General features: G+C 47.8%; 1 protein-coding gene across 2 annotated transcripts in view; it reads right to left on the bottom strand.

Moving 5' to 3' along the window:
• The window catches only part of LIN54 (lin-54 DREAM MuvB core complex component), a 78,617-nt gene that overhangs the window by 10,407 nt on the left and 56,167 nt on the right, over window positions 1–12,043 (bottom strand). For both annotated transcript variants that reach the window (XM_075352398.1, XM_075352399.1), the window contains exons 10-13: window positions 6,899–6,970; window positions 6,130–6,232; window positions 4,190–4,327; window positions 3,527–3,729 (exon numbers count right to left, since the gene is read on the bottom strand). In XM_075352398.1, coding sequence (XP_075208513.1) covers window positions 3,527–3,729; window positions 4,190–4,327; window positions 6,130–6,232; window positions 6,899–6,970 — 516 coding nt within the window. The remainder of the gene's footprint in view (window positions 1–3,526; window positions 3,730–4,189; window positions 4,328–6,129; window positions 6,233–6,898; window positions 6,971–12,043) is intronic.

Raw genomic sequence — 12,043 nt, 5'->3', positions numbered from 1 at the left:
CTCCGCTGACAGTCTGCGCTGGATGGAGCCTTGACTAGAAGGTCGTCCAGGTAAGGGAGCACTGCCAACCCCTGGAGGTGCAGAACCGCAATCACTGCTGCCATGACCTTGGTGAATAACCGAGGGGCCGTGGCTAACCCGAAGGGGAGAGCCACGAATTGGAAATGATCTTCTCCGATTGCAAAGCGTAGCCAACGCTGGTGTGAAACTGCAATTGGCACATGTAGATAGGCATCTCTGATGTCGATGGACGCCAGGAAATCCACTTGGGTCATTGAGGCAATGACTGATCGCAGGGACTCCATGTGAAAGTACCGCACCCGAACATGCTTGTTGAGAAGCTTGAGATCCAGGATGGGCCGGAAGGTACCGTCCTTTTTGGGAACTAGGAAGAGGTTTGGGAACTGGTACAATTACTCCGTTGGCCTGCAAAGCTGCCACGGCCTGTGAGAAGGCGGCGGCCTTGGAGCAGGGGGGGAGTTGAGAGAAAAAAATCTGTTTGGCGGGCTGGAAAAGAATTCTATCCTGTAGCCGTGAGAGATGATATCTCTCACCCACTGATCGGAGACTTGTTGAAACCAAGCGTCGCCAAAGTGGGAGAGCCTGCCACCGACTAAGGACGTTGCTGGAGCGGGCAGAGAGTTACGAGGAGGCTGCCTTAGTGGCAGGACCTCCTGCGGTCTTCTGTGGACGCGCTTTTGGGCGCCAGTTGGATTTCTGGTCCTTAGCTGAGTTAGCGGACGAGGCGGAAGGCTTAGAGGATGACCAGTTGGAGGAACGAAAGGAACGAAACCTCGATTGATTCCTACCCTGGGCAGGTTTCCTGGTCTTGGTTTGTGGCATGGAAGTACTCTTCCCGCAAGTAGCTTTTTAATAATTTCATCCAGCTGTTCACCGAACAGCCGGGAACCAGCAAAAGGGAGCCCAGCAAGGTACTTCTTTGAAGAAGCATCTGCCTTCCACTCTCGAAGCCACAAGATCCTGCGGATAACGAGGGAATTAGCCGAAGCTACCGCAGTGCGGTGAGAAGCCTCTAGCATGGCACACATGGCATAAGATGAAAAAGCTGAAGCTTGAGAAGTTAAGGCAACCATCTCGGGCATAGATTCCCTGGTGAGGGAATGCATCTCCTCTAGAGAAGCAGAGATGGCTTTGAGAGCCCACACTGCTGCAAAAGTTGGGGAAAACGCGGCCCCCGCCGCTTCATACACGGATTTGGCCAGAAGGTCAATCTGACGGTCAGTGGAATCCCTAAGGGAAGTGCCATCAGCCACCGACACAACGGTCCGGGCTGAGAGCCTAGACACCGGAGGGTCTACCTTTGGGGAGTGAGCCCACTCCTTGACCACCTCAGATGGAAAGGGAAAACGGTCATCAGAACCACGCTTTGGGAAGCGTTTGTCAGGACAGGGCCTGGGTTTGGTCACAGCGGTCTGAAAACTGGAGTGGTTAAAGAACACACTCTTTACTCTCTTAGGCGAGGTAAACTGGTGCTTTTCTGCCAGAGAGGGTTGCTCCTCTGATACTGGCGGATTGAGATCCAGTACAGAATTAATGGAAGCAATCAAGTCACTAAGATCTGAGTCACCCTCGGAAAGATCAATGGGGCACATGGAGTTAGCCTCCGAGCCCCCTGTAAAGGCATCCTCCTCATCTTGCGAGTCAGCTCTTGAATCAGAGCCGCGGGATGAGGAGGGAGAGGAAACCCTGCGGCTCCTCTTAGGAGGACGGGGTTTGTGCTCTGATGATGAATCCTCTGTGAGCTCCGGTGGACGGAGGTCAGATGATAGGGATCCTAAAGGACCCTTAGCAAGAGCATTAGAGGCACCCTGTGAAGGGGGCTGATGCATATTCATCAAAGTCCTGGACAGACGTCCCATGGACTCAACAAAGGACTGGGAGATAGACCTAGAGAAGGACTCTACCCAGGCCGGGGGTTCAGCCACAGGTGCAGAAGCAGCCTGAGAGACCACTGGGGGTGAGGCTCCAGGCTGTGGCACCTCCAAGTTAGAGCAGACATCACAATGTGGATAGGTGCTCGGTTCAGGCAGCAGGGCGTCCCTGTAGGAAAGCGGGATCTGGAGGGCCATAGAGACCTGCAGGGGAGGAGTCACGCACAAGCAGTGGGGAGTGTCCCTCCCCTGTGCAGGACGGCCGCCGGGAGGAGCCGTGCCTGTCCCTCTGCATGAGTGACATGCGAGGGCCGGTAACAAAAACTAGGCCTCCGGCGAAGCCGGGGCCTAAATTTGAGCAGCGAGGCCGACGCGTAGGCACCATCGGCGCGGTTCTCGGGCGAAAGCCAGAGAACCCGCCGGAAATGCCAAAATAAATGCAGCAAACACACTCTCCCCATACAATAAAGGACATAGACCCCCAACATATGAACGTCTCAGGTACTTAGCTGCTGAGACGCAGGGCCAGGTCCCTGGGGATGAGTGCTCCGGTCCAGCAGAGTCCTAAAGGGCTGTGGAAGGAGACCGGGCTCCTGCCAGGCATGGAGACCGCGCTGGCTCACAATTCAAGCCAGAGCCCAGGAGGGATGGTGAAGGAGCACGGCATGTAAGGCTCCAGCCTTGGAAATCAACCTTACAACACCACCGACACAGTGGGGTGAGAAGGGACATGCACTTCTTCAATCTCTTTCCAAAAAGCAAAAAATCATATGAGAATGCATGTGTGGATGTATGCCTCCTGAACACAAAGCGATAAACTGTCTGGGACTGGCTCACCAGGGGGTGTATAAGCTCAGAGGGAGGAGCTACACTTTTAGGTGTAGTACTTTGTGTGTCCTCCGGAGGCAGAAGCTAAACTCCCAAGGTCTGGGTCTCCCAAAGAAACGATAAAGAAATACTGATCGTGGGCACTAACCCTTAAGGGGAATTTCCAGCTCATTCTTTCCTGTCCAACTCTTGCATAAATGGGCACGATGTAAATACCCCTTAAACTTACTGGTTAATTAGAAGGAATCGCTCACCCGTAAAAATGCTGTTAACCTGCAGGTTAATAGTCTTTGAATCCTGCTCGATGCCTGCAGATTAAACCCCGCTGCTTGGAGGTAACAAACTTTTATTTTTGGGATTCAGTCACGGGGGAGGCGCTGGTGCAGGTACAATCACCACTCTGTGTATGGAGAGCGGCGGCAATAACCACGTACCCTGCACTGACTGACCGCTAAGTCTCGTAATGAGTGGTTCTCAGTCAGTGTAGAGGGTGCAGTAACTGCTCTCCATAAACAAAGCAGTGACTGAACTCGCACTGGCGCCGCCCCTGTGACTGGAACCTGAATGCTGTGGGAGGAATAAAGTTCATCCCAGCAGCCAGTTCAATGTACAGGTGTCAAGCAGGACTCAAACACTATTAACCTGCAGATTAACCCCATATCTGCAGGTTAATAGCGTTTTTTCCAGGTTACAAGTTCCCTTTAGCTCTTCGAGAAATGCATCCAGCAGTAAAATAGATGATGAGACAATTACAGAAGGCAAATTATTCTGCATAAAGCAAGCAGAGAGTAAAAGAAGCCACTTACTTCCCGCCTCCGCTTGTAAGTGATGGTGCTGGTCTTGTGAGCAAGTCTGAGATCTGAGAAGACAGTTTTGTTTTGGCTGCAGTTTGCTGTTGCACCCTGACTTCTGCAGCATCGGCAAGGTGCATTAGAGTCTTGCGCTCTGGGCTCTCCTCGAAATTTTTGCAACCTATGCACTTACATATTGAGGAGCACATAATTTTAGCCTGTGGGGAAACAGAAACAACAAAGGCATAAACTAAAAACCTCAAATGGATAGCCATGATGAAATCTTGGCTTCAATTAGTTTTCCATAGTAGGGTTCCATTTATTAGGTCCAAAAATAAGATTAGATCACTACAGGGTAGTTATTTATACAGTTCTCTGTGTAGCTAAAAGGGGATTCTCAAGTTGGAAAGTTATCCTCTATGCATAGGATAAGGGAGAATATCCAGATCGCTTGAGGTCTGATTGTGAGGACACCACGGATACTGAGAAGAGCATCGTGTGACGGAGCGGTGGTGGATCATACTTATACCAGTTTTAGGGGCCTTTTATTTTCCTGCTCATTTAACTGTAATGTGATCTGTGGCCATGAATCAGCCAAAGGAGCTCAGAAAAATATAGATAAGAGTTACAACCTCCCAGTTAGAGAGTCATAGTGGGTTCATGAAGAAGCATATTCACCTCATAGCATTCACAGTAGTTCTTTAGGCATCCAGATCGTTTGCAATTGCAGCCTTTACTGTGTCGTCTGTCAGATTCTCCTTCCTTTCCTTTGCCAATTTTTGGTTTAAAAGCTTCTGGATTTCTGTCTAAACATGCCTGGAAACGAGGAGAAAATAAAGGTGAAACATTAAGAAAAAAAAAAAACAAAACACCTTTCCACATTTTTTTTTTAACTTACCCTCAAGGTTCTTCAAAGGTAGACTGTCAGTAAATCAACCATCCTAAGCAGTCTATACAGACGTGTCGGTCATAGAAAGTAGAATAAAATGATACCTTGATATCCATGATGTTATATTTTATTCCAGAGAAATTCATATTTTTCCTACTATGTAAATGAACTGTTAAGATCTATAGGCCGGACATAGATCTCCCTGAGAATCTGCCTCCAGAGCTTTTCATTAACTGAAAGAGGGTGTTACCAGTAGGAGACATGTAGATCAGGAGAGTAGACTTAGGGGTACTTTGCACACGACATCACAGGTGCGATGTCGGTGGGGTCATGTCGACAGTGACGCACTTCCTGTGTCGCTCTCGACATCGTAGTGTGTAAATCCTAGATGATACGATTAACAAGCGCAAAATCGTCGTAATCGTATCATCGGTGTAGCGTCGGCGAATTCCATAACTACGCTGACGCGACGGTCTGATGATGTTCCTCGCTCCTGCGGCAGCACACATCGCTGTGTGTGAAGTCGCAGGAGCGAGGAACATCTACCTGCGTCACCACAGCTCCCGTCGGCTATGCGGAAGGAAGGAGGTCATCTCCGCTCCTATTGGCCGCCTGCCGTGTGACGTCGCAGTGATGCCGCACGACTCGCCCCCTTAATAAGGAGGCAGTTCGCCGGCCAGAGCGACGTCGCACGTCGACGTCGTGAGTGCATGTGAAGCAGCCGTAGCGATAATATTCGCTACGGCAGCTATCACAATGATATTGCAGCTGCGACGAGGGCGGGACCTATCGCGCTCGGCATCGCAGCATCGGCTTGCGATGTCGCAGAGTGCAAAGTACCCCTTAGACCGTCAGTCATTACATGTCTCACCCTGGTAATGCCCCCTTTGAGATAAACTCTGGAGCGAGATTCTCATGAAGATCTGTATCAGAGCATAGATCTTAACAGCTCATTTACATATTAAGAAAAATGTAGGTTTCTCTGGAATAAGTCATCGGATCGCATATTAAAGAATCATTTTATTCAGCTTCCTATGACTTACATGACAACATAGACTGATTAGGAGGGTTGATGCAACTGAGAATTTCCCGTTAAGGGGTACTTTGCACGCTGCGACATTGCTATCCGATGCTAGCGATGCCGAGCGCGATAGTCCCCGCCCCCGTCGCACATGCGATATCTTGTGATAGCTGCCGTAGCAAACATTATCGCTACAGCAGCTTCACACGCACCTACCTGCCCTGCGATGTCGCTCTGGCCGGTGACCCGCCTACTTCCTAAGAGGGCGGGTCGTGCGGCGTCACAGCGACGTCACATGGCAGGCGGCCAATAGAAGCAGAGGGGCGGAGATGAGCGGGCCGTAAACATCCTGCCCACCTCCTTCCTTCCGCATTGGCGGCGAGACGCAGGTAAGGAGATGTTCCTCGCTCCTGCGGCTTCATACACAGCGATGTGTGCGGCCGCAGGAACGAGGAACAACATCGTATCTCCTATTGGTGCGAAATTATGAAAATGTCCGACACTACACCAATCACCGATTTACGACGCTTTTGCGATCGTTTATCGGTGCATCTAGGCTTTACACGTTGCGACGTCGTTACAGGTGCCGGATGTGCGTCACTTTCGATTTGACCTCGACGATATCGCAGTAGCGATGTCGCAACGTGCAAACTACCCCTAAGACCTGTAAGTAAATCAATGGGATTACTGCTACTCCATTGTTCTAACCTTAATAGCTTTTTGCCGTTCATTCTCATGCTCCAGGTTGTTGTAACAGTTTGTACAATTGCAGTTGTTGCAAAACTCTCCATTGGCAAAACAATCACAATATCTAAAAAAAGACAAAATGTGATAAGTGACATGAGAAGGAGTCAACAGAACAGTCCAAATATCTATGAGATTGATGTAGAAGCCCCACTGAGCTGTGATTATTGATGTTAAAGGGAACCCGTCAGCATGTCTGAGCCAGGGGCGAAATGAATCAGAGACCGGCTCTATTATTGCAGACACATTGTGGCGTTTCAGAGAAAACATACTTTATAACAGTGATCAGGGACGACGTGACTAGACCAAGGGTAAGATCCCCTGTGTGTCATGTTCCGGTTTCGGAGAAGCCCTGCTCCCTTGCTGCAGATTGTTCTATAAATCCAAACCTGCAGCCAATCAGTGAACGCAGGCTCTGAGAGACGCTGAGCTCGCTAATAGGCTGCAGCACTATAGATGTGACCTCTGCACTACAGTGAATAACAGACCCCCAGAGGAGACAAAGCGCTGGACCCAGTGAGGGTGAGTAAAGCACAATTTTTGTAGTTAGGGAACAGTGTTTTCCATAATCGGAAAACCCCTTTAATTAAAAGGTCAACAAAGACAGCACAGGTAATCAATGGCAATATGATCAAGGCAATTCATAATTACTATAGAAAGCACCATGTGAAAGAAAATGTAGTAATAACTCCGCTATTGTAGACACTGCTTAATGACAACGTTATCTACTTACAGTTTCAAGCATAAAGACTTTGTGCAGTTGCATGGCTTTCTAGGACGACTGGTGGCTTCAGAAGGCATTATGCTACAGGGAAGAAGACAATAAGGACCTGTGATGCGTTTCATTAAATGAAAAGTGTAAACCTACAATGTGTTTTTATTACAAGATATAAATCAATAAATGACTCTGCAGACAATAAAAAGAACATTATAAAACAAACAAGGCGGATTCACTTTTTTCACAAATGTTTTTCACCTTCTTACGCCATTTAACGACCATCAGGAATTTGACCATCTTCACTAGTACTATTACTACAGCGGCTCTGAGCAGTGCATTCTGCCCACCGCGGCTCCGAGCGGGGCATTCTGCCCACCGCGGCTCCAAGCAGTGCATTCTACCCACCGCGGCTCCGAGCAGTGCATTCTACCCACCGCGGCTCCGAGCAGTGAATTCTACCTATGTTTTTCACCTATTTACGCCATTCAACTATCATCAGGAACCTGACCATCTTCACTAGTACTATTACTACAGCGGCACCGAGCGGTGCATTCTGCCTACAGCGGCTCCAAGCGGTGCATTCTTCTTACATCGGCTCCAAGAGGTGAATTCTGAATATACGGGCAGTGCAGCTAAGTGCTTAACCATTGGCTGCCACATTGTTGACATGACGTGCAGCTATTATTTTGGGTTTCAAAAATATTTGAATTTACCCCCAAAAATTCATGAAATAACACTAGTTCTGGGCATCTCCAAAATAAATTTCTAAGGCTTTCTTCGCTAATCTTACCCTTTCGGCACAATGCACCACTTCTCCATTTGATCTTGAAAAGCTTCAGTGGTATACTCATAATAAAAGTTAAGTAAGACGGTAATTTCAATAGTCCCATTAACAATCTCTTTTTTAACTGTTGTGTAGATATTGATACATAGGTATTGTATCTAAATCCTATAACCATCTTTCACTTTTAAAATTAATAGAAACCATGAAAACTCTCTGTTTTTAGCGTGAGAGATTCATACAGATACATTTAAGAAGATGTATGGTATTTTTAAAAATAAAAAAAAAAAAGAAAGTACCCAACAAAGTAGACATATGGTATCACACCAATTGCAATGACACAATAAGAACGTAATAACACATTATTTAAAGGGAAACCGGTCAGTTCCCCAGACTCTTAAACATAAATGTGGATTTGTGAAATCAGATAAGGTGTGAATGTTCCGGGCTTGTAACAAATTAACTCTAATCAAGCCTCCCGCAACTTGATTAGAGGATCAGAGGCAGAACTAGTCCGGGGCACTGAGGCCTTCCAGACTAGGTCTGTGTAATAGCCTATACAGAGGTGCAAAAACGAAGGTCATTTTTACAACACAGCAATACAGTGGAAACTTGGTTTACAAGAACAATCCGTTCTGGGAGTGTGCTCTAAACCAATTTACTTGTCTAGCAAAGCAAGATTTCCCATAGGAAATCATTGGAATGCAGACAATTTGTTCCACAACTTGTAGCGTGTCCCATCCTGGTCTCCTATTGTGCCATTCCACACATGCACAAATGCACGCACACACATGCACAAACGCGAGCACACACATGCACAAGCGTGCGAGCACATTATGCTCACTATTATCCTCCGTTCCCTCGCCGGCCTGGTCTTGCAGTCCGCTGGTAACTATGGCGGCCGATGCAAGGGCTGCCACTGTCAGGCCTTCAGCGGCTGTTGTCATTGGCATGAGTTTGCTTGCCTCTCATTGGCCAGGGCGCTGACGTCAGTGGCTCTGATTGGTCAACGCGCTGCCACTGGGAAGCACAGCGGCAACTCCTGTATCAGTCGCGCTGGTTTACCGGATCCACATACCGGCAGACTACAAGAACAAGGTATCAGGCCAGCAAGGGAACGGAGGATATGTGAGCATAATATGTGTGTGTTTGTGCGTAAGGAACCGGAAGTGTGTGCGGTATTTTGCTCGTACAGCAAAGCTTGCTCGTAAACGGAGTTACAAATTTACAGCAGGCTTTGCTCATATAGCGAAATACTCGCACACCAAGTTACTCATAGACCGAGGTTCCACTGTATTAGTATATAACATAAGAACTTATGGGAATACACAAATTCGCATCCATACTGATATATTAGTGGTTTGGGTCAGACAGGGAACCTGTTCCCTTTAAAGGCTATAGGCGCCTCTGTGCATTAAAAATATCAAAATAAAATATATCTTACTCAGTTTTCATCATAAAAAAAATTCCTCTTTTACGTTCGAACCTTTTGCTCTGCGGACATTTCCCCAGCACTGTTCACATGGCATCTTCTCTGCTTGACTTCTCATGAACTAGCATGGCACAAGCCTAGCAGTTTCCTCCTCCACATTCACCAGGGTTGTGAGCCTGACTTTCTATTATTTCAGAGTTACTTAAGGCCTCCATACACATTGACCAGTGGTCCTCAACCTTTCTGACCTGGAGAGCCACATTTAGCAACCACCCATCACAGTATTGACAGCTAGAGCCCCCATTACCAGTATAATGATAGCCAAGACTTTTCCACAGAAACCATGACACCACGGTAGTATACAAATATCCAGGGGTTCCTACCTCCATTCAGATTTGCTACTTTATGTGGGGCTACTCACAAATGTCACCATCTGGAGACCTGTTCTTCATAGCTGTTTGAAAGACCTTGTACAAATAACACCTGACTGGCAGACAGCCGCGAGCCACACATCAAAGGTCCCGCGAGTCACCTTTTGCTCCTGAGCTACAGGTTGGGGATCCAGCATTAGACTAAGGGGTACTTTGTAGCGATGCCGAGCGCGATAGTCCCCGCCCCCGTCGCACATGCGATATCTTGTGATAGCTGCCGTAGCGAACATTATCGCTACGGCAGCTTCACATGCACTTACCTGCCCTGCGACGTCGCTCTGGCCGGCGACCCGCCTCCTTCCTAAGGGGGCAGGTCGTGCGGCATCACAGCGATGTCACACGGCAGGCGGCCAATAGAAGAAGAGGGGCGGAGATGAGCGGGACATAAACATCCCGCCCACCTCCTTCCTTCCGTATAGCTGCTGGAGGCAGGTAAGGAGATGTTCCTCACTCCTGCGGCTTCATACACAGCGATGTGTGCTGCCGCAGGAACAAGGAACAACATCGTACCTGTCGCTGCAGCGATATTATGAAAATGACCGACACTACACAGATTACCGATTTACGACGCTTTTGCGATTGTTTATCGGTGCATCTAGGCTTTACACGTTGCGACGTCGCTACTGGCACCGGATGTGCGTCACTTTCTATTTGACCCCGACAATAGCGCAGTAGCGATGTCGCAACATGCAAAGCCCCCCCCCCCCAATGGTGGCTGAACATGGCAATATCGATGGATTCGTCCAACAGTTTTATGTGTACAAAACCCTCTCTACCCGGATTGTTTCCAGACAAATTGAGGGAGTAGGGATCTGCCATGACTTGCCATGCTAAAACCACCACCAGATAAGTCTAGCAGTGGCTCTCTTACAGAGAACATAGGAGAGCTTGGCATAGCGAGAGCGCCTATGTATGGGAGAGTTGGCGAAACAGCGGCCGGTCGAACCATGGTTCAGCTGACAGACATTTAAATTGTAAAGAGGCTTAATCCAACAATCACGGACACCCAACATTTTTTACAGGTTCATGATGAAATATAATAGTTTGTTAGTGATAGATGTCAAGAGTCCAAACTACTGCCCGGAAAATAGTGTCACTTACTATAACCCATAAAATTATGTAAAAATCACAGAATTTGTACAAGCTCCTACAGCTTAAAAAAATAAAGTGAAGTCAACTTCCTAAGGTGATTGAGTAATACTGTCCCGTCTAATGTCCAACTGTACAATGCAACAAGTATTCTGCAGGGGTCTAATTACCTACAATACTAAAGGTACCGTCACACTAAGCGACGCACCAGCGATCTGACCTGGCAGGGATCTCTGTAGTGTCGCTACATGGTCGCTGGTGAGCTGTCAAACAGGCAGATCTCCACAGCGATCAGAGATCAGCCACCAGCGACCCGTGTAACGACGCTGTGCTTGGTAACCATAGTACACATCGGGTTACTAAGCAAAGCGCTTTGCTTATAGTTACCTGATGTGTACCTTGGCTACATGTGTAGGGAGCAGGGAGCCAGCTTCTAGAAGCTGTGGACGCTGGTAACCAAGGTAAATATCGGGTAACCAAGCAAAGCGCTTTGCTTCGTTACCCGATGTGTACCTTGCTTACCAGCATCCGCAGAAGCCGGCTCCCTGCACATTCAGATCGTTGTTCTCTCGCTGTCAAACACAGCAGTATGTGCTTCACAGCGGGAGAGCAAAGACCAAAAAATGGTCCAGGACATTCAGCAACGACCGGCGACCTCACAGCAGGGGCCAGGTCGTTGCTGGATGTCACACACAGCGACATCGCTAGCAAGATCGCTGATGCGTCACAAAAAACGTGACTCAGCAGCGATGTCACTAGTGATGTCGCTTAGTGAGACGTTGCCTTAACTGGTTGCCTGATAGTTGTCTTTAACGCCCAGTGTCAGATTAGGCAGAAGAACCAGGAGGAGGACTTGAGGCCATGTTCACACCCACAATACAGCCTCCATCAGGAAAGTCATTCATAAGTTCAGTCAAAAGAAAAAGAGCAGCACTGGGGTACGTGGGGAGTTTTTTTTACATCTGCCACATGACTAATCTATTGCCTGCATGATCCACTAAGGACCAGGGGCCATACACTGCGAGTGGAAGAAAAGCGATTCCGGCAGCTAAATAAGTGCTTTACAGTTAGAGCGGTCAGACTGTGGAATACACTACCACAAGAGGTAGTAATGGCAGATAATATAACAGTTTTTAAAAAAGGGCTGGATGATTTCCTCACTACACACAACATTGTTGGTTATAAGTGACTTAGTGACTAAATGTAGAACTGGTGGAGGAAGGTTAAACTAGATGGACCTAGGTCTTTTTTCAACCTAAGTAACTATGTATACACTTCGCCTGTTCCTAGGACAGAGAAGTGTAATACCTATTCTAATTGGGCTTAAAGGGAACGTGTCACATCCAATATGCACCCAGACCCTTGCCTAACCGTCCCTGTATACACTATCATAGATAAAGAGACCTTTAGAAAAAGTATTTCTAAAA

The sequence above is a fragment of the Anomaloglossus baeobatrachus genome, chromosome 1 (genome assembly GCF_048569485.1).
Source record: "Anomaloglossus baeobatrachus isolate aAnoBae1 chromosome 1, aAnoBae1.hap1, whole genome shotgun sequence".
Taxonomy (NCBI): Eukaryota; Metazoa; Chordata; class Amphibia; order Anura; family Aromobatidae; genus Anomaloglossus; species Anomaloglossus baeobatrachus.
This window is presented reverse-complemented; position numbering and strand designations above follow the sequence as displayed.